Genomic DNA, 25,133 nt, shown 5'->3' with positions numbered 1-25,133 from the left:
CCCTGTGGAAAGAGATACCTCTGTATTTCATAAAATGCCAAGACTGCAGTAAGGAATAAATTGACTGATTTTACAAATTGATGATTGTTTAAACTCAAAATCTTTGGTTTTTTTTAGACTATATTTTCAGAATTTATCACTATTGAAATGTTATTTCATGGCAAAGCTTTAGAGGTCTACACTGCTGCCTACCAAAACATACAAAAGATTGATGAAGAAGAAGATCTGGAGGTAGGACTATGTCTATCCAAGTTCAGTTCTTCTATTAAGAGGGAATTATTTAAAAGAAAGCATTAGGTTGTGTGGATAAAAATACCTTAAATTTGAACTACAGTGGTTTATATTACTGTGTGCAGTCCCAAATAGCTAAACTTCTATGATTTTCTAAGTATGCTTTAACTTTTCAAATTAACCATGGTCAAGTTCCAAGAGTTGATTTATTAATAGCTAGTTAATAAGGCCATTATGTGAAACAGTGTATCATTTTTGACTGGTGATGTCACTTAAGTATACTAATCATGACACTGATTTGTGCTAACATTTGAGTGCTTATGCTATGCAGAATACCCAAAGCTTCACATGCATTTTCTCATTCACTCCTCACACAATCCTATAAGGTAGATGCTGTTATTATTCTCATTTTACAACTATCAGAACAGGTTTAGAGGTTTTAAGTAACTTAGCTTGACCATAGCTGCTTAGCTATAAATAGTAGAATCAGGATTCTGACCAGTTTTGTGTGATTTAATCAGTATGCTATGAAATAAATGTAGATTTATACTAAAACTTGCTTCATACTGAGAGTTCAGTACAAATCCAGCTGACCAGCTAATGTCAGAACAGCTAAATATCTAAACCTGGCTTCAGCAAGCACATCTGAAAAGTAAATATCTTACCCTCCCACATTCTAAAAGGGAAGAAAAAAGAAAAGTATTTTTGCTAAAACAGATAAAATATTGGAGACATACTTTATCCATATTTTATCTCTGTAGTAGAAGTGGAAAAGGCCAGGTAGTTTCAAGATAAAACCGGAATTCTATATTAATAAGTGACAGAATTTGGGAGTGTCTGCCATTTGACAATTGTGAAGATTCCCCAAGTTGTTTATTTATTAACTGTCCATTATAAAGCAATCACCTGGGCCTTCTCACTACTCCAGTGGTTCCAGGAAACTAAAACAGACTACAGCTTGACTAAAATGAAGAAAGGCACATTTTTTAATATGTGTATAAATGTTTTCCAGTGCCAACATCTCATCTCCCAGTTTCAGTTATGCATATATGATATTTCTGTTTATCAATAGATGGTTTCCTAAGTGTCCATTCTTTCCAAATACTAAAGCTAAGGTTTCTTAATTTTCACTCCTTTCATGTACTATGTTTTTGAAAAAAAATAGACCGAGCTTCTGTCATTTGTAAAATAATAAACTAGAAAATCTTTACACAGTGATTACCTGGACAGCTACTGATCTGTGCATTTTAATTATATTTTATTTCTCCCATCAACTTTGATAGAAGTACTTATTGTCCTCCTATCTATGGAAGAGAAAAGTGAAGCAGAACGAGGTTCAGAAACTTCCCAGATGGTCCCATAACTAATAAGTAATAGAGCTAGGACCACACCCGGAAGTCGGACTACTAACACTGTTTGTATTTCCCTTTCTGCCCTGTGCAGAGTGTGCTTCTTGGTGAGTGATGTGCACCATTCCCTACAAGAAACAACACTGCACTAAATGGCAGGTGCAGAACTGATCCCCCACTTTTCCTCTTCACAAGTATTTTAATTCTCCTTTTTCTAATGCCCTTGACGTACCACTTGTTAACGGTCACTAAAGTTCCTTCATTTCCTTTAGACCCCAAGATCTTCCTTCTCATTCCAGAGGTCCTAGCTAGGTTTTCTTGTCACACCATTTCTCTTACTAATATTAATAAGCTAGCGAGGGAGCTCGAGAGAGGAGATTCAAGAAAACCTAAGGATCTCAGGGCTGTATGGTAGATATATTTTCAACAAAGTATCAAAGTCCCCACTTCATAGTGAGGCAATATTGAGTAAGTTTTTCATACTTCAGCTTCCTTATCCCTAAAATGGAGATAAAGTATTTGCCTCATTAAATGTTCATTGAACAACTATTTATTGAGCACCTGCTATATGGCAGGCAGCATTCTAAGTTCTGAGGATTTAGCACAGTAAGTTAGAAATGATCTGATCTGTCAGAGCAAAAACTTAAAAATCTACCTTGGAGTTCACACATTAAAAAACATACAGGCATACCTCAAGAGAGATTGCAGCAGTCCAGACCTCTGCAACAAAAGGAGTATCACAACAAAGCAAGTCAGATGAATTTTCCAGTTTTCCAGTGCTTAAAAAAGTTGTATTTATACTATACTACAATATGTTTTTTAAGTTCTTAATTTTAATTCCAGTATAGTTAATATATGGTATTGTATACTATAGTCTCTTAAGTATCCAACAGCATTAGATCTTTCAAAAAGTATACAAACCATTAAATGTTTTATGGCTAAAAAATGCTAATCATCATCTAAGCTTTCGGTGAGTCATAATCACTGTTCACAGGTCACCGTAACATACATAGTTGTAGTGAAAAAGGTTAAACTATTACAATAATTATCAAAATGTGATACAGAGATACGAGGTGAGCAAATGCTGCTGGGAAAATGGCACTGACAGACTTGATTGAAGCAGGGTTGCCACAAACCTTCAGTTTGTAAAAAACAGAGTACCTGAACTACAGTAAAGTGAAATGCAATAAAACAAGGTATGCCTGTGCTGTGCAACTATTTAAGTTTTATAATATGACCAGTCTCATAAAAAATATAGTATATTTTAAGCATATATGATAGAGGATTCTAAATAGTGTAGAGAAATCAAAGAATGATTTCTCAATGAGAAGTTTGAGGGATGTGTTAAGAGAACCCCTGGCAACACCGTTCAGGCAAAGGATACAGAGAGCTACACAAAGATCCTGAGGCATAACAGACTATAAGCAGAAAATGTATTGTGGCTATCGAGACTGGCATGGAGAAGAGAGGAGTTAAGACTAGGGACAGCTGTGGGACCAGGGGAAGTAAAATGATACCAAACAAGTACCAAGGAGAAAAGTATCCTTTAAATAAACGTTTCTTGGAAATAAGTAGAGAAAATATCTGAAGAAGAACAGAGAAAGAACTTGCTATTTTTCTTAGGTAGTCCAGGCTTTACAAGAACTGCTGAGACTTATTCTGGTAGCAGCTAATTTTTTGCAGTTGGGCATCTAGTTATATTACAAACCATCTTACCTTATTTGTTCTTCACATAAAAAAGCATTGTTGGGCTCATTTCCCCTTCAAAAGATCAGCTCTGTGCAATCACTTCAGAACATCTTGAGACTTACTCCTAGAAGAGATCTTGGACCATATTGGGAAATGCATTATTGCCAATAAATATTCCTGTAAATCCATTGTTTTGCACTGAGATTAATTTTCATTATTTACCTGGTTTGAACTTTAGTCTCGTGAATGTATACTGTCTTCCATTTCCCACTTTGAACCTCATCTTTGCTAGGGCAGTTAAAAAAGGAATGTTTTTCTAACAAAAATATATCCTTTCCAAATACTAGTTGATTAATGAGTCACCTAGTTTTTATATCATACTTGGGTGCCAGTGTTCATATCTGGCACCAAAACGTTATTCAGTCCTCAGTAACATGTAAATAATCTAACTAGCATGGCTGAAGTGCCCTAAAACACAAGTCTCACCTGTGGAGCTAGGTTTCATCCAATTTCTTTGGTGTCTTGCACTGCTCTAAGGTTTAAAGAAATGTGCAGAGACATCCGTTAGTTTGAGGTTTTCCCCCCCAAAACATGAGGATTAAGGTCATGTTAACATCATTGACTTATCATGTTACTGTTTTAAGCTGGGAGGAGTTGAAAAATCAAATAAGGCTCCTTGCTCTAGGGTTACTTAAAACTAGTAGGAGAGATAGATATGTAATTACAGAACAATGAAATGAAAGCGGTGTTGAAAGTATGAACAACAGGAGCTAGAGAATAGGAGAAATAGACTGGCTAGAGGAGAGGAGAAACTGGAAGATGGTGTTTGACTTGGCTCTTGAATGGTGAGTTTCTGGGCTGAGAAGTTCTGGGCTGAGAAATCAGCATTGCAAAGGCAGAGTAGAATATGTTCTACATGTAGGTTCATAGGCTAGAAGTGAAGAGTAATAAGTACGTTAAGTGGTCTTAAGCCTTGGATATCACATAAAGAATTTGGATCCTGGGTAGTCAGGAGCCCAGAAGGTTTTTTAATAATAGATTTTGGTCCTCAGTAAGATAATTCTAAGTAAGCTACAAAGAAAGATGTGTAAAGTCAATAAATTAAAATAGAAGTACCTCAGATGAGAAATTGAGGGACAATGTCCAGGGTTTAGTTTGCTTTACTAAATGTATGGTAACATCTTTCATTGTAAAGGTTAATGTAGAACTACACTGTCCAGCACAGTAGCCACGCCTTGGATATCACATAAAGAATTTGGATCCTGGGTAGTCAGGAGCCCAGAAGGTTTTTTAATAATAGATTTTGGTCCTCAGTAAGATAATTCTAAGTAAGCTACAAAGAAAGATGTGTAAAGTCAATAAATTAAAATAGAAGTACCTCAGATGAGAAATTGAGGGACAATGTCCAGGGTTTAGTTTGCTTTACTAAATGTATGGTAACATCTTTCATTGTAAAGGTTAATGTAGAACTACACTGTCCAGCACAGTAGCCACTAGGCATATGTGGCTAAAGTTAAACATTCAGTTCCTCATTCACATGAACTACATTTCAAGGGCTTAGTAATCCCATGTAGCCATTTTGGATGGCACAAAATAGTAAGCATTTCCATCACCTCCAAAAGTGCTACTAGACGGTATTGGTCTGTGAGAACAGAAGGTAGTTGGGCACAGAAGTATGGCTACCAGGAGAAAGCCTATAGAGAATTCATTGAAAGGTGGGTATTAAACACTAAATAGATAAGATCTTTCAGAGAAAGGTGTAAAAAGAAAAAAAATTGCCTAATATTTAAGGTATAAGCAGTAGAAAAGGAGATGTGAAGAAATAGGGCAGCTACCACATGAAGAGTTTAGAGATGGCATGCATGGAAAAGAAGTTTCATAACCAGTAAAGATCAAGATGTCCTTGGTGATTTTTTCAAGAGCCATCTCAGTGGAAGGTGAAAGCCTACTTATATGTTTTTGACAAATAAAGATGAAGTAGAGTATTAAAAAAGACGATGTTGAGCTTGTTTGCTGGGGGAAAGAACTTGTGGAGAAAGCAAGTGTTTTTGGTTTCAAGTTTTGCATACAGGAACTATGCACTGTGAAAGAATCAGAATGACATTTGCTTAAAAGGGGCGGGAGGAGGGAAGGGTGAAGAGTTGAGGAAAAAGGGAGTGAAGTTGAAGAAATTCACATATGGTAACCGTACCTATTTGTATGTTAGAGAAATGGGAGAAGACAAAGGTATAGACAGGCTTAAGAGAGTGGTATTTGGAACTGCTGCGTTAAGGAAAAAAACTGACAAAAGTATTCCAGTTTCTAGTGAAATTGGAATGCATAAATTATACTGGCTCCAACTTAGGTGATGTACTAGCAGAATACTGCAGTGAAGTTAAATTGGTAAGAGTTGAGATAGGCAGAAGACAAAGAATCAAAGGTATGACTGAATTGAAGCCTCAGTACTGGCAAGAATCCTCTGAGGGTAGCAACTTACACATTACCTCAGCAAAAGCTCTCATGTGATGGTTTTAGGACCCATTGTCACTTTACTTGGCTCAAATAAACTTTTTAGCTTTCATCTTTACAACTGAAAATAGTTTGTTTTGGGGTATCTGGGTGACTCAGTCAAGTGTCTGACTCTTGATTTTGGCTCCGGTCATGATCTTGGGGTCATGAAATGGAGCCCTGAGAAACCAGCTTCTCGCTGGGCATGAAAGCTGCATGGGATCCTCTCTCTCCCTCTGCCCCTCCCTTGCTTGTGCATGTACTCTCTCTCAAGTAAATAAATGTTTTAAAATATACATTTTTTTGTATTTAATTTTTTAAATTAACAGTAATAGAAATTTTGTCCTGGGAGGTGGAAGTGGGTGGGTGGATGTGGTTGCTTAAAAAAAAAAATCTTAACTAAGAGGAACTTAATGTGGCTTTCTGGACTCCCAGTGTTTTGTATCTGTTATAATGTTGCTTTATCATCCCAACAGGTTTTCCGAAATTCTGTGTATCCACCAGATTATTCATCCCGTTTAGATATCGTAAGAGCAAATTCAAAGTCACCTCTTCAAAGATCACTCTCGGCTAAGTGTATATCTGGAACAGGACAGGTAAGCTAGAAACCATACATAATTTTAAAGGAATTTAAGCAGCTGCCTTTGTTGTTCAGTACTAAAAATGTTTCCCTTAAGTTCTGATTTAATATTTACCCTCCTACCTTCTTATATAAAATGATGGAAGATTATACTAGGTGCAGCTGTCTTCTTTTTTTGTATACTACAGCACATAATACTCTCCAAAACAGAATATTTGAGAGCAGAGGTGGAGAGGACAGGAGAATGCTAATCTAGATTTGTTCTGCAGTATAATATGAAGAGCCAGATTCTGAAATCAAACTGCTTAGGGTTTAAAAATTCCACTATCATGACTTACTAAAAATTATTCCTAAAAAAGATCTTTTTGCTGAACATTATCTTAGATACAGAAGCACATATCTTTAGGTAAGAGACAGTTTTCTCATTTCTTCCACATCAGGAAAGCCTGAGTTACCTGAGATCTAAAACGGGGAGGGCTGAACAACCTTGCTTTCTAAGAAGCTGTAGAAAAAATGGGCCATATGGTCTATGTCCCTAGTAAGGGCAGCCATAAACAATACGTTAACAAGTCAGCGGCTGTTATAGTAAGACTTCATTTACATAAACAGGAAGGAAACTGGGGTGTAACGCTTGTCAACTTCTGATCTAGAGATCTATACCCTTTTTCATATCCCGTATTCAGAATTAAAATAGAGCAAAATACTTTCAAAATTTAACTTTTTGGTAAACGGGACCCAGTACCTTCTATTTTCATTTGGTTCTCCTCTACGCATTTATTTACTGCTTTATATGTATGCCTCTCTCCCAGAACCAACTTACATTTTTATTATTCCAGCGTAAAGTTTCTTACATGTTGAGTTCCATATACCTAGTATCATAGTACATACAAAGTTTGTTTCTATTTCCAGGTACTAATGTTACCAAAATGAGCTAACATCTGTGTAGTACTTTAAAAGTACATCATTCTAGGGTTTCTTGACCTCCCACTATTGACTTTGAGCCAGATAGTTTGGCAGGGGAATGGGGAGTAATGTCCTGTGCATTCTAAACATGTTCAGCTGCATCACTAGCCTCTACCCACAAGATACCAGTAACATACACAAACACACCCCCCTAGATGTGACAGCAGTGACTCCAGACATTACCAGATGACCCTCAGAAAGGTCTGAAGCAAGACGACCCAAGTGGCAATGATCAGGATTTAAAGCCAAGTAGTGAATTCAGATTCTCAACTTATTCCATTTAAATCACAGTATTAAGTTTTTTCCTATACCTTTGATGATTCTCACTGAAATGCCGGTTTACAAAAACCTTGTGACCGAGGAATTACTTAACCTAAAATATATTTGACATAATATCCTGAATCTGTACCCTTTCTCTGAAGTATTTTATGTTATTGAAGTGCTGGTATCCAACTGAAATGGAATGGTTAATTTCCTGTTTTTGCTCAAACATAACATGAAAAATGAATGAAGAAACTCTGTGACTGTTTTCAGCTTTAGAATACAGTAATTTAGGGGCACCTGGGTGGCTCAGAGGGTTAAGCCTCTGCCTTTGTTTCAGGTTATGATCTCAGGGTCCTGGGATCGAGCCCCTGCATTAGGCTTTCTGCTAGGCACTCCCCATCCCCTGCCTGCCTCTCTGCCTACTTGTGATCTCTGTCAAATAAATAAAATCTTAAAAAAAAAAAAATAGAGTAATTCATAGGAAAGCTTCATTACTAAAAATTAACTTCCTGAAATATGTTCTATGTGCCCTTCTCTGTAGGGGCATATTAAAAATATAAGCATGTGAAAATATTTTAAGTTAATATATTTTTTAATGTGTTAACTTCTAACAGGTATCCACCTGTCGACTAAGAAAGGATCAACAGGCAGAAGATGATGATGAAGAGGATGAAGACTTAGATGTCACAGAAGAAGAAAATTAATTTTCTTAAGTAAACTCCACCTTTCAGTTTTCATCTTAAATGACTTGGAATCCAGAATTAATACAATGTAAAACTTTATACTGGCTTCATACATGATAAACCTCAAAATGAAATCCCACTGGAAATGAAAATTAAAGGAAATTTGTGCTGACAAAAACTGAAGGTTTTAAAAAATATTACACACCAGTCATTTCAACATCCTATCCAACAGTATGTGATTTTTATAGGTTCCATTTTTTAAAAAATTATGTATTTCAAAAGTATTTCATATTGATGCACTATACGTAGTTGACATTGCAATATAACTAGGTGACAAAAAAACAGATCTAACAATTTGACTTGTTTCTTTTGCTTTCATTGCCAGAAAAGGGTCTTTAGTCATTCTGATTAAATACAAATTCTATTCCATAAAGCCTTAATAAAAAAGACAAGGGTCTTTTTCCTTTCCTCTTTTTCACTTTTACTATAACCTTAAGTTTCATTGTTTGATAATTTACTTTTCAACAAGAGTGTTATTACTTCTGATTAAAGGTAATGGGCACTAGGATATCAGTGTCTTAAATTTTAGGTGAAAATTTAGCATAAATTTTAGATTGACAAAGAAAGCTACATTCAGCCTGATTCAGGTTTCAGAATGAAAATGCTATCATACTACAGAATTATACACAAAACTGCAACTTTTGGAAAGCTGTAATTTGGTAGAATGTTGCTAAGAAAACATCATGGAAAATCATTAAACCAAGCCACCATCTAATTAATGAAAGAGGATAGAGTTACTTTTATTCCTGAAAACAATTTAATCAGAGCCTTTCAGTATGCCCATTTGTTTCTTTGGACGGGGACTGCACTTTTGATATTTCATGGATATTAGGCATATAAAAATAATGAAATTTTTAAATCATTTGGGATAACACAAAAAACAATTATTCATAAGAGACAAATAAAGACTTTACAGAAAGCTTTTTGACTGTTATTCATGGTTCTGTTCTTAACAAAACATTGCTTCCTGAGAATAGTCCTAAGTGATAAAATTACTTTAGTACTTTTTAAACAAAATATTAAAAATGTTTTAAAACCTAAATGAATTAAGACACTCAAGCTATTGCATTTTTATTTTTTTGGTATGCAACTGTGGTGTTGTAGCTGGGAGGAATAAAAAAGTTACAGTATTTCTTGTTTGTAATAGCAACTCATGTCTCTTGAGCATTAGTTGCCCTATCTATAAAGTTAAAATAGTGCCTGATACATAAAGCAGTCAGCAAATAGTTCTGATATAATATGAATTCTCTGCCTACTTCAAAGAAATATTCTAGGGCACCTGGGTGGCTCAGTCAGTTAAGCGTCTGCCTGTGGCTCAGGTCACGATCCCAGAGTTCTGGGATCCAAGTCCTGCATCAGACTCCTTGCTTGGTGGGAAGTCTGCTTCTCCCTTTCCCTCTGCCCTTCCTCCCCGCTCGTGCTAATAAATAAAATCTCAAAAAAAAAAAAAAAAAAGACAAAAGGATTACTATACATAATACTTCCAGCAATGTAAAGTTAAGTTTCTTGTAGATCAGATTTAGGTTGGCAAACTTTTTCTTAAAGGGCTGAAGTATTTGTGTGCTGAGAAAACATAATCAACGCTATTACGTAGGTACTTACGTAATCATTTAAAATGTAACCACCTTTATACCCTAGGTGGATAGGGTGGATGTCTTTTATGATAATCACCTGTGACCAACAAAAAAAATAAGCCCCTAAAAAGGAAGTAAGCCATTGAAGGTGTTATCAATGAGATGTTAAAAAAAGATCCAAGTTCCCTGGTTATCTTTCTATAGAAGAGGCAACCCTGTTGGGACACCTCTCACTCTTGAGAGCTTTTTCTGTATCTTCACTTTAATAAACTTCTATTGCTTTACTCTCTCACACACACACACACACACACAAATGTAACCACCTTTAAAAACGTTAAAACCTCTTTCAGCTTCCTTGTTTAAAAAAAAAAAAACAGGTAACCTAACCAGTTACTTTTGGGGTAAATGGCCCATAAAGGCCTCCATTTCTTCTCTCCAAAATAATTATTAGGGTTATTGAGAATAAATAATAGTTAATTCATAACTATAGATCATAAATATGTAGTATCTAATGCAGCTCAGTAATAACTAACATTTAATACAAAGATGGAGGTAATGGGGTCACTAAATAGGTGATACCAAGAGCCACTCCTCTACAGTATTCTCAGTAAGTGATAAAAGTGTACTCCCAATGTAATGATTAACTACCTGTTTGTTTATGGGGTTATTTTTACTTTCTAGACATAAACTGTATTTTCCAGATACCTTCTGACAAAAACGTCTGGCTTTAAGATAATTAAAATGCTGCTGGATATTTAGCTGGAAAACCAGTATGGTCTTAGTGTACCTGATATATCTGGGAGTAGGAAAGAGGAGGCAAAACCGGCTGATATTTGAACTATGCCAGGGTCAGGGGTACTGACCCTGAAATCCACATAACTTTTGATTCCCCCCAAACTTAATAGCCTACTCTTGATCAAAGGCCTTACCACTAACAGTTAACCAATGTGTATTTTGTGTATTATATATTGTATTCTTACAATAAAGTCAGCTAGAGAAAACAAAGTATCATTAAAATCATAGGAAATACCTAGTGTTACACTGTATTTATCGAAAAAATTCTACGTTTAAGTGGTATTTGCAGTTCAAACCCAGGTTGTTCAAGTTAAACTGTAAAAATGGGTGTGTAAGAACTTAGCACAGTATTCTCTTCTATGTGTTTGAAATTGGTGGTGTGCTTGGTAAACTGGCTCTCCAACATGGAAAATGCCCTGATTTGTTGCATTTGCCAACTTCCGTGGCATCAGAACTCCTACCATGGCCAATTTAAGTCACTAATATACCACCACTGAAAGCAGAGTTGGGAAAAGATATGCAAAAATGGTTCCCAACCAGCAGAAGCCAGTTTTCTGTAATTAACTTTTAATTTTTAAAAGTTATGAACTAAATGATTATGGGGTAATGTTAACTGTTCCTATCAATTCATTTATTTTACAATCAAAATACAAAGCTTGTGTTTACTTCTGTTGACCTTTTATTTACTACCAGCCCATATTATGGGGTATTTCACTGTTAGGCTTCATCTTAGTTCTTACTGATATTTATTTGAGAAGTATTTTAAAGTCTTCCATACATTCCCCAAGAAGACTGACTGATTCATCTATATAATCTGAGCATTCAAAAATATAATTTCTTCCTATTTTGATGTTTAGTTTATTTATCATTCTAGCTATTTATAAATTTACTAAAGACCCATACTGATGTAATTTTACCAGTTTATTCATTCTACTAGAAGTTACATTCACTAGAATTAAACACACAGAAACTTGAGTTGGTTTCTCTTAGACTTCTTAAATCACTGAAGATTCATCCAAAATGGTAGTAAATAGCTAAGTGCTGACAAAGTATTCTACTTCTGCTATATCCTATTATTAAGTGACTAAACTACCATATGTAAATTCAAATTTTATTCTTACTTGCTCAGGAAATAAGAATAAATAGGAAACCTCTGGATCACAGAACTGAGAAAAATTAACCTGATTTTATGTAAACTAAAAGGCCAAAGCCAAATCATATTTGATAAACAATTTTTAATTAGAAGTCAGTATCTAATGTTACTATCCAAGAGAAGCCCTGGATACATAAAAACTTTTAAAGTTAGTTTGTCTTTTATGAACAATGAGCATACTAATTTTGCTTTTAATGCTATTTTTAAAGCAGCAATGTATAAAGAAAATACTGATTTACTCTTCAAAATATCTTCAGCATGATCTTACTAAAATTAGAAGTACCACTTAAAGTTAGTAGGCAAAAGTGTTAAGAGCATGAACTGGAGTCAGTGGTCTGGGTTGAAATTAGTTCCATGATTTACTAGCTATGACTTTAGGCAAGTTACTTAACCTCTAAACTTCATTATCTCACTTGTTGAAATAGATATAATTGTCCATACTTCCTAGGGAATATTTAAACTGAGATTATGCATGTAAAGCACTTTAACTGCCTAGCATACAGTAAATACCTAATAAATGTTAGCCATTAATATTATTATGGGCTATTAAAAAAAGCCAAATCCAGTGTTTATAATATAAACGCCCACACTAAATATCGAAGAAGTCAAAATTCAGTCTCATAAATGTCTGATTATATTTAGTTATTGAGTCTTTGGATTCAAAGTCTTGAAATTTAAAAATGAGAACCTAATAAAAACTACCAAAAAAAAAAAACCTACTAAAGGACTAAATTCTAAATTCTTCCTAAAAACAAACTATATCCATTTATCAGATTCTTCCCCGCAGAAGCCTGAATGTCCTTTATAGCTACAGTTACTTTTTGTCTTCTAAGTATTTTGAGTAAAACTTAGCAGTTTGGTTGATGAAATGTAGAGGAAACCACAGATATACAGATAGCTCTCTATGCTATTATTATAGGATGTTTGGTCCATTCTATTATAAATACTAAGGTAGCTGTTGAGAACTTCACAGAAGCAGCTGTAATTTTTTTTATATGAATACAAGTAAAGTTAATTAGTGGTCTATACATTTGCAATTTTTTATTTTTATAAAACTTTGCAAAGTTATGAACATGAAAACTTCAAGAATCTCCTAAACTTTTTACATAAGTAAACTTCAAATTCACAGTCTGTCTATTTTCAACTATTTATAATTAACAGGAGGCTAACACAGTAATATCTTGGACAAAGAAGAGGGCATTAATTCTGCAGGCAAATTAGCAATAAAAATGCTAAACCTGAACAATCAGTCACTGACCATTTCCTTATACAGTATAAGATGTAGACTACAGACGGGAAACGAAAAGTGAATATAAAATGTATCTTCCCCAAATACAGCTCTACTATACAAGTTCTGAGGTTTACCCATGACATCAACAAAAATTAATGCACTTGTAATTTTCTCCTCCACTGTCCAAAAAAAAAAAAAAAGCCATATATAATTGTAAATGAGAAAGAGTGGCAGTTTGCAAGCAAAAGAAAACCAGATTCACATTGTAATATTTACATTTGTTCTACTCACAAGTCAAACTAAAATGTTCCTTTTCATTAGATCATTAAAAATAAACACTTAAAAAAAAACAAATGCATTTTACTGCATCAATACTGTGGGGAAGTAACTCTGAATTTAGAAATGCTCTCTAGAGCAAAATTAACTTAACTTTGCGAGGGCCAACTGGCCTATCATTTAGATCTTTAATAGCAGCCATAGCTTCATTATAGTTTATCATAGCAACAATGGCTTCCCCTGTAGGTAATCCTTGCTCATTATACTGTATTGAAACTGAATCAGGTATGATTCTATAACCATGGAAAAAGTCTAGAATTTCATTAACATTAGCTTTAAATGGAAGATTCATTATCTTGATAGGTGTTACTCTACCTGAACTACAATTTAATTTTGGATCAGGCATAAATCTCCCCTCAGGAAAACTTCCCATACTGCGCTTTCCAAAATCAAACTTGCCACCTTCTGGGCGACCAAAATTCACTAAAGGGCGATGACTTCTAAAGTCATCAGGTGGGTTCCTAAACTCCTCACCAGGAGGTCTAAAACTGTCAGGAAGTCTAGGGTCCTCCTCTGGAGGTTCCCTGAGGTCTTCCTCCGGGAGCCGCCTGAAGTCCTCATCAGAAGGGCATCTAAAATCTTCCTCCTGGGGGCTCCTGAAGTCTTCCTCAGGAGGATGCCTAAAGTCTTCATCAGGAGGGCCTCCAAAATCTTCATCCGGTGGGTGCCTGAAATCTTCCTCTCGGGGGCGCCTGAAATGTTCCTGGGGTGGCCTGCGGAAATGCTCCTGGGGCGGCCGGCGGAAGTGCTCCTGGGGCGGCCGGCGGAAGTGCTCCTGGGGCGGCCGGCGGAAGTGCTCCGGCGGCGGCCGCCTGAAATGCTCCGGGGGCGGCCGCCTTAGGTGCTCCGGGGGCGGCCGTCTGAAGTGTTCAGGGGGTGGTCGCCTGAAATCCTCCTCGGGAGAACGCCTGAAATCCTCCTCCGGAGAACGCCTGAAATCCTCCTCGGGAGGTCGCCTGAAGTCTTCCCCTGGAAGTCGCCTGAAATCCTCCTCAGGGGGCTGCCTGAAGTCCTCCTCAAGAGGTCGTCTGAAGTCCTCTTCAGGTGGTCGTCTGAAGTCCTCCTCAGGTGGTCGTCTCCATTCCCCTTGAGGAAGCCGCCTGAAGTCCTCCTCAGGAGGCCGCCTCCAATCCTCTTCAGGTGGCCGCCTAAAGTCTCCCTCCGGGGGCCTCCTCCAGTCCTCCTCCGCGGGCCGTCTCCAGTCCTCCTCAGGGGGTCGCCTGAAGTCCTCCTTGGGAGGCCGTCTGAAATCCTCCTCAGGTGGCCGCCTCCAGTCCTCCTCTCTAGGGTACCTGAAGTCCTCCTCCCGAGGGTACCTAAAATCCTCCTCCCAGGGGTGCCTGAAATCCTCAAGAGGCCGCCTGAAGTGTTCCTCCCGAGGGCGCCTAAAGTCTTCTGGGGAGTGCCTGAAGTCCTCTGGGGAATGCCTAAAGTCTTCTGGAAGGCTCCTATCAAGCTGTCGGAAATCCGCCTGGGTTTGCCTGAAATTGTCCAGTTGCCTCAAGTCCTCTTGCTGATGCCTAAAGTTTTCAGATGGGCCAACTGAGTATATTGGTAGATCACTTGAGTCAAATGAATGGGAATGGTCATCTCTATCACATGACTGTGAATGGTCTTGCATTCTCTCAGTGGGCATCAAGGAAAAATTTACACCAAACTCCTGCATTTGTGCCTCAGATATAAGTCTTAACAATACCTCTGTCCCCAAGAATCTCCGCCGGTTTAAACGTTCAGCTTTCATGGCCTGTTCTTCTGTTTTGAATTTCACCAGTGCTTCTCCCAGACCAACTCCTTTGTCGTCATAAAGTAAGTAAATGTCCTCTTCTCCAAGAGAAAAGTCTGCAAAGAACTTTTGCACTTCCACTTTTGTAACATCAAAAGGAAAATTTCTTATATATATACACAGTTTCTGGCCAGGGTAGCCTTCTTGAGGGTATTTTTGTGAAATATGTCCAAGCCTTTCTTTCTCTATTGACACTGGTCTTTTCTTTTCATAACATTCGATGAATTTCAGCATTTGTTTTCTAGAAACAGGATCAATATGAACAGGACGATACTGTAAGACAGTCTTATGTAAACCCAGAGCAGTGTTATAGTCTTTCAGAGTTTTGAACATCACAAAGGCGTATCTTGTTCTTCTTTCATCTTTATATAAAAACCTAATTTGTTCATTAGTCAGATCAGTATCTCTAAAGAAATTTCTTAAATCTCTCTTGTTAATACTTAGGGACAGATTTTTTAAGTGAACATAAAATCCAAGAGGAGAACGAGAACGTGTTCTTCTGGGAGATTTTGAATGAGATCGTTTTCGAAAATGTCGATCATTAATTCCTCTTGGTGGAGAATGTTCTTCAGTTCTCACAGGAATGTCAACCTCCTTAATTACATTACCACCAAACTCAATCCACTGTTGTTCTGAGCCTTGCATTACTTCTATGAATCTTGAACCCATAAAACTTCTATGACATTTAAGACCGCCTGAAGCATCAATACATGAAGCAAATTTTACTATGGCATCACCATTATTTCGGCCATCATGATGTTTCAAGAAAATCACGCCATCCACACACAAACCAGAGAAAAAGACCCGTACATCATCTTCATTTACTAAGTAAGGCAAACCTCGCAGAAACAAGTAAGGATTCTCTGCCTTCAATGGCCGTGTCTTTCTTGGCCTTAAATCACCATGTCCTGTACCATTAGTATGAAACCCAGCATCTTGATTAATTGGAGAGCCATATCCAGAATTACTTGCTTCTTCTTTAATAGCCTCAACAAAGTTAGACAAGCTGCCAGCCCCCGACGCCCCAGATCCTGGTCGCTCTCTTCCTATGCGATCAGTTCTTTTCATTTCTATAGTCTTCTGCATTTCTGCCTTACTACTAAGAAAGAGCTCTACAGATGAATCCTTGATAAACCCTCCTGAACGACTTATGGCACGTCTTGCATCTTCATCTGTTGCAAAAATAATAAAAGCCTCCCCAATTTCCCCTCCAATTATATGCACTCCTCCATCAGGAATAGTCAATCCCGTGAAGAAGTGACGAATATCCACAGGCCCCGCAATAAAAGGAAGCCCCAGTAAACGGATGACTACAGCCATGCTGAGCTCAAACCACAGCAATAATGACCTGCAGACAGAAAGGTACACATAATAGCAAGTCTTATTTTTGAAGTACCTTATCCCAGACTAAACTTAATAATTATTTGGTTCCTACCTTCTTCAGCATTTATAAATGAAAACAAGGTACGAGTTCACAAAAAATTAACTATATCTAATTTCTTAAAGAATAAACCTTCTCCCATCTAAACATACAAATAAACCAACTATTTCAAAGATCTTTCATATCACCTATCCTATACAATATGAGCATCAAAAATATCAACTCTTCTTTGTAAGTCTGCCAAGCACTGCTTCACAACAAGACCAAACTATTTTTCACTTAGAAGCGTATCTTCTACTGAAGCATGAGAGAGAGCTTCGCGGGTTAAAGAATTTTACCAACCAAAATGAGTTTTACATATTTGAAAAGCCATCTATGGTCAGTATATAATTTTTGCTTATGATTATAAACGGTCTACCACTAGTGCATTACTGGCCAGAGGTAAAGTACAGAAACCACGTGTACCTACATGTCCTACTCTACTTTACTTTTTTTTGTCAAGCTTCTGTGAAAAGCCTTAAGCTCTGAATATCTTACCTTTTTAAAATTTCTTGGAGACCTGTTAATTCTGTAAAAGCAACTTAACTGTGGAAAGAAAATGAAATATAATTAATCCTCGGACTCTGTAATTGATCTTAAACAACGCCAGATTAGGATATTCACTTCAGAATTACCTATTAAAAGTGAAGCAATAATAGGAACCACAACTATGGGCATTACAAAATGGTCTTCTTTGTTCCAGAGGAAATTAATCATCCTTCAGCAAAAACGAAGTACAAATTCCAAGTAGACATCTGCAAATTATTTTAAAACAAAAAAAAATTCTGGAAATTAAACAGCTCCTTGATTGGAAGTAGCAAAAGGAAAAGGGTGATAGAAATGTTATACATTTTGATTAGAGTGTTGGTTATATGGGTAAAAACTTATCAAAACTAAAGGAGCACTATTCTTAAGGTTTGTGCATTTCATGGTATATAAATTTTACATCCACTTTAAAAAAAAGGGCAGCTGTTCTACATGTAAGATGACAATTTAAAGTTACCAAAAATTCCCCAAAAGCCTATCACTTCCACTCAGGAAAAGAAAGACCAAACACCTAGCTCATTAAGTCCTACTCTCTTGCAATTTTCCTCCCTTTTAAAATGTAAGACCAAATCAAACTAGTAAGGCAACGATTCAAAATGATACAATAAATGAACAAGACACTAATGTTTTGAATTCAAAAACCAATTATTTTAAGCAATATATCCAAACCAATGACTACCCCTTTGGATACAATTTTAAGTTCTACACATACAGCTCACACTTTCAAACATGGAACCAAGTCTCCGGATTCTAATATAATTAAGGCAAATACTAAAATACCCCTAAAATTGGGGCACCTGGGTAGCTCAGTAGGTTAAGCATTCGACTCTTGGTTTCAGCCCAGGTCATGATCTCAGGGTCATAAGATCAAGCCCCTCATTGAGCTCTATGCTCAGCATGCAGTCAGCTTGCATTTTCTCTCCCTCTGCCTCTCCCCATTGATCTCTCTCTAATAAATAAAATCCTTAAAAAGAAAATAAAATACCTCTAAAACAAACAAACAAAAAAATCTCAGCTACTACTTCTTATCTTAAACTCCTAAAACAATTACTATTAAAATTCACTTTAAGCCAAATAGAGTGTTCCAATATAGAATCTTACTATGCTAACAAGTATTCCATTTCAAACAGTCCTGCATTGAGAAAATCCAAATGACATATAGAAAATAGAATAAAAGCACATTTATTTAGAATGTTTAGGTATTATCAGTATTAACTGCTGAAAAATTTTAACTTAGTATTTCCTTAAGGAAATTTATATCTAATATTTTCAGAGATATCCAAAGTAACAATATGCAATACAGTCTTAGTAAGTCTTTAAGAGGTGCTAAATAATTATAAATGTTTTTGATGTGCCAATAAATGTTGCTTTAATTCAGTATTTACACTTAAGTATCAGTCTTCCACAAAGTGTGGTCCAAAGACATATTCTTTGAAGTCTGCAAGGTTTATTTTCCTTTGAAAATGGCCCAATGATTCAACTTTTTAAACTACAAGCTAAACTAACAAAGATATCAAGAAAATGCTTGCATATTCTACATCTGAATTACCAATGCCAAATTGGTACTGAAATATTAATGACATTTATTATTAAAATATTTACATGAGGGGCGCCTGGTTGGCTCAATCTTTAAGCATCTGCCTTTGGCTCAGGTCATGATCCCAGGGTCCTGGGATCGAGCCTCGCATTGCCCCACGTCTGGCTCCCTGCTCTGCAGGAAGCATGCCTGTCCCTCTCCCACTCCCCCTGCTTGTGTTCCTTCTCTCCCTGTGTATCTCTCTGTTAAATAAATCTTTTAAAAATATATATTTACATAATACACGTGTGGGGGCAGGGGTACATGGGAAATTTATGTATCTTCTGCTCCATACTGCTGTTAACCTAAAAAATTGCTCTAAAAAAATGGTCTCTTTAAAAAAATATGTGCACAGTACCAAAAATAAAAAATGAGTACAAGCCTGTTTCCTTCAATAAACCAATATCCACACCAACATTTTAAAAACTATAAATGGCTTCTATAATAGTCCCCACTAAAGTTTCAAGATTCCTTCCTATGCAAACTGACTTAGCTCCTTTACTTTTATATTTTAGAAAATAAGATACACACCATTTTCTCTCTCCTAAACTTTTTCAAAGATTTAAAAGGGATTTGCCCTGAGAACATATATATATCTACAAGATACTTAGGGATGTTTGAAGGAATATGTCAAATTCAAAAAATTTCAAAATTTCTTCTTCTCCCTTGCTTACAAACAGTATTTTAAATAGTTCCATGAGTACAAATCTCATGATTCCTATTCAAACAGACAATATAAAGTATTTTTTTCTAACTTGTCACGTATAACTAACACCTAACTTTTCTGCCCTTTGGATGGGAGACACACCTGAGAGACCACCTTTAAGAGACCAGTTCTCAAAATGAGCACTTTTCCTGTGGTTCCATGTTATTTCCTTAAGCAAACTCCTCAGCAATTCCACCCTAAGAACATTACACAAAAATCGAAATACACAAAATACCCAAAGGTCACTGCACTTAAAATTTTTTCTACTTATGAAGGCAACACACGTATTCTTTTGACTGTGTTGATTTAAAGACCATGATGTTAGAACTACTAACCTATGAAAAGATAGAAGTGAGTCCTTAAAAGCTCCTTTAAGGGCAAGTCACTGAAATTTTTAAGTTCATTTTAAATAATCTTGCTGATTTTATCCAGGATTCATCCCACTTGATCACCATTATCCACTAAACAATACAAAATGTGCATCTTCTAATCAAGTCTGAAGGGCACAAGAGACTAAATTTAATAGGTATTATTATCTCAGACCTATCTGATTTTAACTAGTGAATAACAAGTCATTTTCCAGATATGGTGGGGGAAAGAAAATGACTGTTCTTTAAAACCCAAAGTTATGATGAAATCCTAAACACAGGAGTTTCCCCTGCCGAAAATAATCTGGCCCAGTCCGCAATTATTCTTTATGAAGATCTGCCTTTTATCATTTTATAATGTAGATGGTTAAAATAAAAACCAAAGGTATGACGACACAGAACCATAGTCCTTAACGGGAACTGGAAATGAAGACGAATCCACACGGCACAGGATTTCCCATAATATCCATCATCCTCAAATGGGGATCATCCGAAGGCATTGCTTCTATAGCCCAAAGCCTTTGTCCATACTCCCAGGGGTCAGAGCTTCCTTCTTTCGCGCCAGGCCAAAGTTGCTACGTGGGATCCGATGCTGTCGCCAGACCTTCAGCCACAATCAGCCTTCAAATTAACCTGGACCGCCCAACCTCCGTGCCTTTCCGTTACGCCGTCCCAAGGGCAAACACTCCACCCTAACTCGCCACACGGTGTACTGCCCCATACCTAACTCAAACACTTTGGGCCACTCTCATGCCTAACAAGCTGGGCCTTCAGCGCTTTTCTGCCACCACTGACTACGATGACATAGCAAAGAAAAAAAAATACCTATGAAATCCTTCGATATCTTCACTCTTAAGAAAACTGGGCAGCGCGCACACAACACCACATGGGGACTGACGGGAGAGTCGGTGTTTAGCAAGGAATGAGGGTGCCCTAACGGCAGAAGCTACGCTAGCTCCTGGCGCGGCTGCGGGCCCCGCCTTTCCCTGTTCTTCCGTCCCCATCGCCAAACCCCTCCCCACCCCCGACGCCCGAAGGGTAACTGCTTCGCACTTGGTAATAAACACACACCACTGCTGCCGAGTCGGACACACAAGGCCGGAGTCGGGGGACACTCTTCGTCGCAGCAGCCTGCCCAGGTGGAGCCCTCAGTGAGCCTAGAAGAAGATGGCGCCCACTCTCCCCTCCGCTCCGGACAAACGGACGTACAGTTTGTCTGCCCATGCGCTCTCCAGGCGTAACCCACCGCCCCGGCGCCCCGGCCACGTTTGCGCAGGCGTCTTGACGCTCACCCGCTTCCCGTTGTCAGGGGAAGGGAGGCGGAGCCCGCGAGCGCGCCGTCCCGCCCTGGGTTTGGTGAGCTTCTGCGCCTGCTCAGATTCCATCCAATCCGGGAGTCTCCACCAAAGAGAGGCGATATTCCTAGACAAAGTTCGGAGTCGATTCATTGTGGTAATGAGAAGCCTCAACAAATAACCCTTGAGGTACGTTGCACAAACGTTCGTGATTTCCAGCAGTTAAGGAAGGAGATACAAAAGCAGAGAAAAGTTGACGATTTCTTTCCGTCTTCAGCTCTGCAGTAATCGTGTGGCGCAAGCATCTTCTGAAAGGCTCTTTATAAAATCTGAAAGGGGATTAAAAATGTTTTATTGCCTTAGATGTTTGGCAGATACGATGCCAACACCCAGGGAGCTTAATAAATGCATGCCTATTTATATTATAGTAAATTGTGCCGAATTTATAGACACTAAGAACTTTACGAAGCAATTTTTTTTGTTTGTTGTTCCTACTTCCCAGTTTTTTGAAACATGAGACAGACCAATCTTGAAAAAATGGTAAGTGAAAAGCACAATTACAGAAATGTTCTGTGATGCCGGCTACGTAATGGGTGGTGAACAACCTTATGTTTGATTTCATTTTTTTGCAAATAAGGCAGCCTACCAGTTTTCATTTTTTTGCAAATAAAGCAGACCATCAGTTTTATAACTACATGATGTATTTATGGGTGGAGTCAAAGCTCCCTAAGAAAGCAGAAACGATATCTTTAGAACACTTTGGAGATGAAAAAAATGAATTTTCCATCTCTCTGGTAGGATTGTGAGAAGAGATCATCTAACAAGTGAATAAAAGGTGGTTCCTGGAATGAGAGCCACCATTTACTCACTTGGGTAAATTTTTTAGCCTCTACATGCCTCAGTTTCCTCATCTGTAAAATGGGGATAATAGTAGCATCTACACCATGGGCTTGCCATAAATATTAAATGAGTTAATATGCGTAAAACCTGAGACTAGGTAAGTATTAGTGGTTTCATATGTCAGGGTGATCCATATACAAGCAAAGGATAGCACTTGGGGAAGCTAGTTTCATTGAGTAGATAGCATTTGCCTTGATTATTCCCCACAGTCCAGGGTTTGGTCCTAGGGGAACCTGACCTCAAAAGCTAAAGTTTATGGAGGGCTTACTATGTGGCAAGCCCTGTGCATTATCCCATTGTATTCTTACAACTACTTTCAGAAGTAGTTACTATTATTTTTCCTATTTTACAGATAGGGAAATGGACATAAAGGATCACATAGCTTGTTCAAAGCTACAGGGATAGTGCAAGGTAAAGCCAGGAATTGAACCCTGGTCATTTGCTCCCAGAGGCCACAGGGGAGGATTCTGTCCTTGGAGGTAGACTCCCTTTAAACAAGCACACAACCTACACTCCAGGATGTGAATATTGTCAATATTAATTCACAAGAAGAAACACTGGCAAAGTGGACCTGAGGTCAGCTCTGGCTTTTTCTGACCTGTGTATGCTCTCTATATGAAGTCAAATGCTCAGAGAATTGTTTGCTAAACATGAAAATGGAATGAGGAGATACTTAATCTCAAAAAGTGGTTCTCAGTTAAAGGGTACCTGGAAACATTCTCACCTACATTAACAAAAATAATAACTATCATTTATTGAACACTTACTATAAGGCTAGTCCAAACAAGTGTGCTTAGATCAGACTGCCTCTTTTGGACAAGCTTAGACAGGTATTGCCAGCTTTTTTTTTACTGTTTTGGGATGACTAGCCCCTTCTACTCACACAGATTTTCTCCACAAACAAGACATTATAGTGAATGCCTGTCTTTTATAGTCTGCCTTCTGCCGTACTCAGATAACAATACCATTACAATCAAAGCCAGAAAATTCCAGCAGAAGTAATTGGGTTTAATTACATGGTATTCTGGTTATTGAATAGTTCTTGAACCTTTAGTATGTCGACATGGAAACCTAGTCATTTTAGAGAACAGAAAGAAAAGTAAGTTTCTGGAACAACAAAACCAAAGACTATCCTAAAATATGGTAACCACACTGAGCCGTGAGCATTCCATGGCTCTGCCTGGGCATTTAGCCTCTTCAAGCTTTTTGCCATATCTACATGACTTCCTACCCTCCTGAATGATTTTGATATCAGACGGTTTTTAGCTACCCTTCTAAGCTCTTCAACAACCACAATAAAAGCCTCTGTCACTGGGGTGCTTGGGTGGCTCAGTGGGTTAAAGCCTCTACTTTCACCTCAGGTCCTGATCCCAGGGTCCTGGGATTGAGCCCTGCATCGGGCTCTCTGCTCAGCAGGGAGCCTACTTCCCTTCCTCTCTCTATGCCTGCCTCTCTGCCTACCTGTGATCTCTGACTGTCAAATAAATAAAATCTTTAAAAAACAAACAAACAAAAAACCTCTGTCACTTGGTCTTAAGAGTTCCTTGATTTTCTCAATTTCAAGGACCTTTCCTCCTCTTGCACACCTTGATTTCCATTCAATTCCACTGGCATTTATTGAGCACAGACTGTGTATCAAGCACCTTGCCAAGGTTCCTGAGAGATTGGGGTGAAGAACTCACAGTCCCCTTTTCTCAGGATGCTTATACTATAGCAGAAGAGACAGGGCACATGCCATCACACACAGGAGGACATGTAGAGAATGGAGATTAAGAACTGGGTTTCTCAGTCAGGCAGATCCAAGTTCAGATCTCAGCTCTGCCATTTCATGACTGTGAATGAGTTCCTTATCCTTAAACTTTTCCATTTGTATGGTGAAGATAACAGTACCCACCATTCAGGGCCATTTTTGAGGACTAAATGACACAGTGCTTGTAATTCCAAAGACAATGTAAGAAGAAAACCAAAGAGTAAAATAAAATAATGTAGAAGGCTCTGTGTTGGAAGTCTCCTGCAGGCAGTCTTTCAGCCCCCACTCAGCTGCACAAGAATGAGCCTTGAGTCTGGAACCCTTCCTTATCAAGAGTTAAAGAGCCCACACAGACTGCACCTGGCCTGTCACCTTATGTGGGAATAGCCTTCCTTGTTTTGGGCTCACTAAGTACTCTTGTATGTGTTTCAAAACATCTATTATATGTCACTTGGTCAACCCACTGTTGTATCTGTCCCCTGAGGAGAGGGACCAGGTTGCTTCCACTGCAGCATGAGAGGGGTATGGCACATAGGCCAGTTGCCTTGTGTCAGTGGCCAGGAGAGACCCACTGGCCACCGGGGACTGACACCTCTGTTGAAACTGATCCTGCTCTCTCTTTTCTATGTAAGTAAAGTGTTGTGGCAAACTTTTTACTTAGTGACTCCAACCTCAAGATGCAATGGGTAGAAATGTTTGGAGTCCTCCATGAGACTGGTTACTGGTGCATGTAACAAAAAAATTTTGTGGACACAAAAAAATTTGTCTCATGACTGGCTAGTGCCTACTCCAGGCTTAACCCACATTACATTGGTCCTCTGCCCCCTTTGTAGGCATCAAGTGAGAGAAGACAGCATTGAGATCCCCTCAGAGTTTAGAAGTTGGTAATAAACTAGAGAATGAAGGAATGAAGCAAGTTTTGATTTAATCTTTTCCATTGCAGCAAATTGTATTAAATGACAATGTATAATGCAGAACTCCAGATGCTAAGAGACAATGGGGAACAAAATTGGACATGGTTCTTGCTCTCATAAATCTGGTCATACAGGAAAGGACAGGAAAACTAGTGAATTATTCAACTGAATGTGAATTTATAGCAGGGACAAGAGCTATAAAAGGGAAATACATGATGCTGTGAGAGTATTTCATAAGAGGGCCTGGCCTGATCACAAAAGGTAGGAGGAGTTTCTTAAAGAAGTGGCAGATGAGTTGGGAAGAAAAGGGTGAGTTAACAAAGTAAATAGAAATTCCCAGGGAGGGGGAGGAAAGAGGGGTGGTTCATGCAGAGAGGTGCACTGGCTTAGCAGCATTTAGAAAACCAAAAGAAGACCAATGCAGGCAGAATGCATGAGAGTGCACAGGACAATGAAAGGATGAAGGAAGAATCAGACCCT

The 25,133-nt window shown here is 38.0% G+C and overlaps 2 protein-coding genes across 11 annotated transcripts in view; one reads left to right on the top strand and one right to left on the bottom strand.

Moving 5' to 3' along the window:
* Window positions 1–10,633, top strand: part of CIBAR1 (CBY1 interacting BAR domain containing 1) — a 29,275-nt gene extending 18,642 nt beyond the window's left edge. For 2 of the 3 annotated variants that reach the window (XM_013064542.2, XM_004768579.3), the window contains 3 exons: window positions 118–231; window positions 6,233–6,352; window positions 8,178–10,633. In XM_013064542.2, the coding sequence (XP_012919996.1) occupies window positions 118–231; window positions 6,233–6,352; window positions 8,178–8,267 (324 nt within the window). In that variant the 3' untranslated portion in view covers window positions 8,268–10,633. The remainder of the gene's footprint in view (window positions 1–117; window positions 232–6,232; window positions 6,353–8,177) is intronic. The other variant, XM_013064543.2, reaches the window with a different exon arrangement.
* On the bottom strand, window positions 229–21,086 carry RBM12B (RNA binding motif protein 12B). 8 transcript variants are annotated; one of them, XM_013064540.2, is made up of 5 exons: window positions 20,866–21,079; window positions 19,762–19,922; window positions 17,234–17,353; window positions 17,097–17,144; window positions 12,844–16,526 (listed from the first exon to the last, which is right to left on the bottom strand). In XM_013064540.2, exon 5 carries the CDS (start codon window positions 16,496–16,498, stop codon window positions 13,469–13,471), a length of 3,030 nt encoding a protein of 1,009 aa, XP_012919994.2. In that variant the 5' UTR covers window positions 16,499–16,526; window positions 17,097–17,144; window positions 17,234–17,353; window positions 19,762–19,922; window positions 20,866–21,079; the 3' UTR covers window positions 12,844–13,468. The 8 variants fall into 8 exon arrangements, 6 of the variants coding, with proteins under 6 accessions (XP_012919994.2, XP_012919995.2, XP_012919991.2 ...); XR_006605516.1 differs by lacking the exons at window positions 12,844–16,526; window positions 19,762–19,922 and adding an exon at window positions 229–3,404 and having other exon boundaries at window positions 20,866–21,086; XM_013064541.2 differs by lacking the exon at window positions 17,234–17,353.
* Window positions 21,087–25,133: the final 4,047 nt, after the last annotated feature.

The sequence above is a fragment of the Mustela putorius genome, unplaced genomic scaffold, assembly GCF_011764305.1.
Source record: "Mustela putorius furo isolate JIRA1106 unplaced genomic scaffold, ASM1176430v1.1 tig00000163_pilon_pilon_pilon, whole genome shotgun sequence".
Taxonomy (NCBI): Eukaryota; Metazoa; Chordata; class Mammalia; order Carnivora; family Mustelidae; genus Mustela; species Mustela putorius.
Note: the sequence above shows the minus strand (reverse complement) of the source record. Positions and strands in the feature narration are given on the sequence as shown.

What these genes read in the sequence shown, in the direction of transcription:
- RBM12B (XM_004768587.3), bottom strand. Translation starts at nt 16,498, where the DNA reads ATGGCTGTAGTCATCCGTTTACTGGGGCTTCCTTTTATTGCGGGGCCT.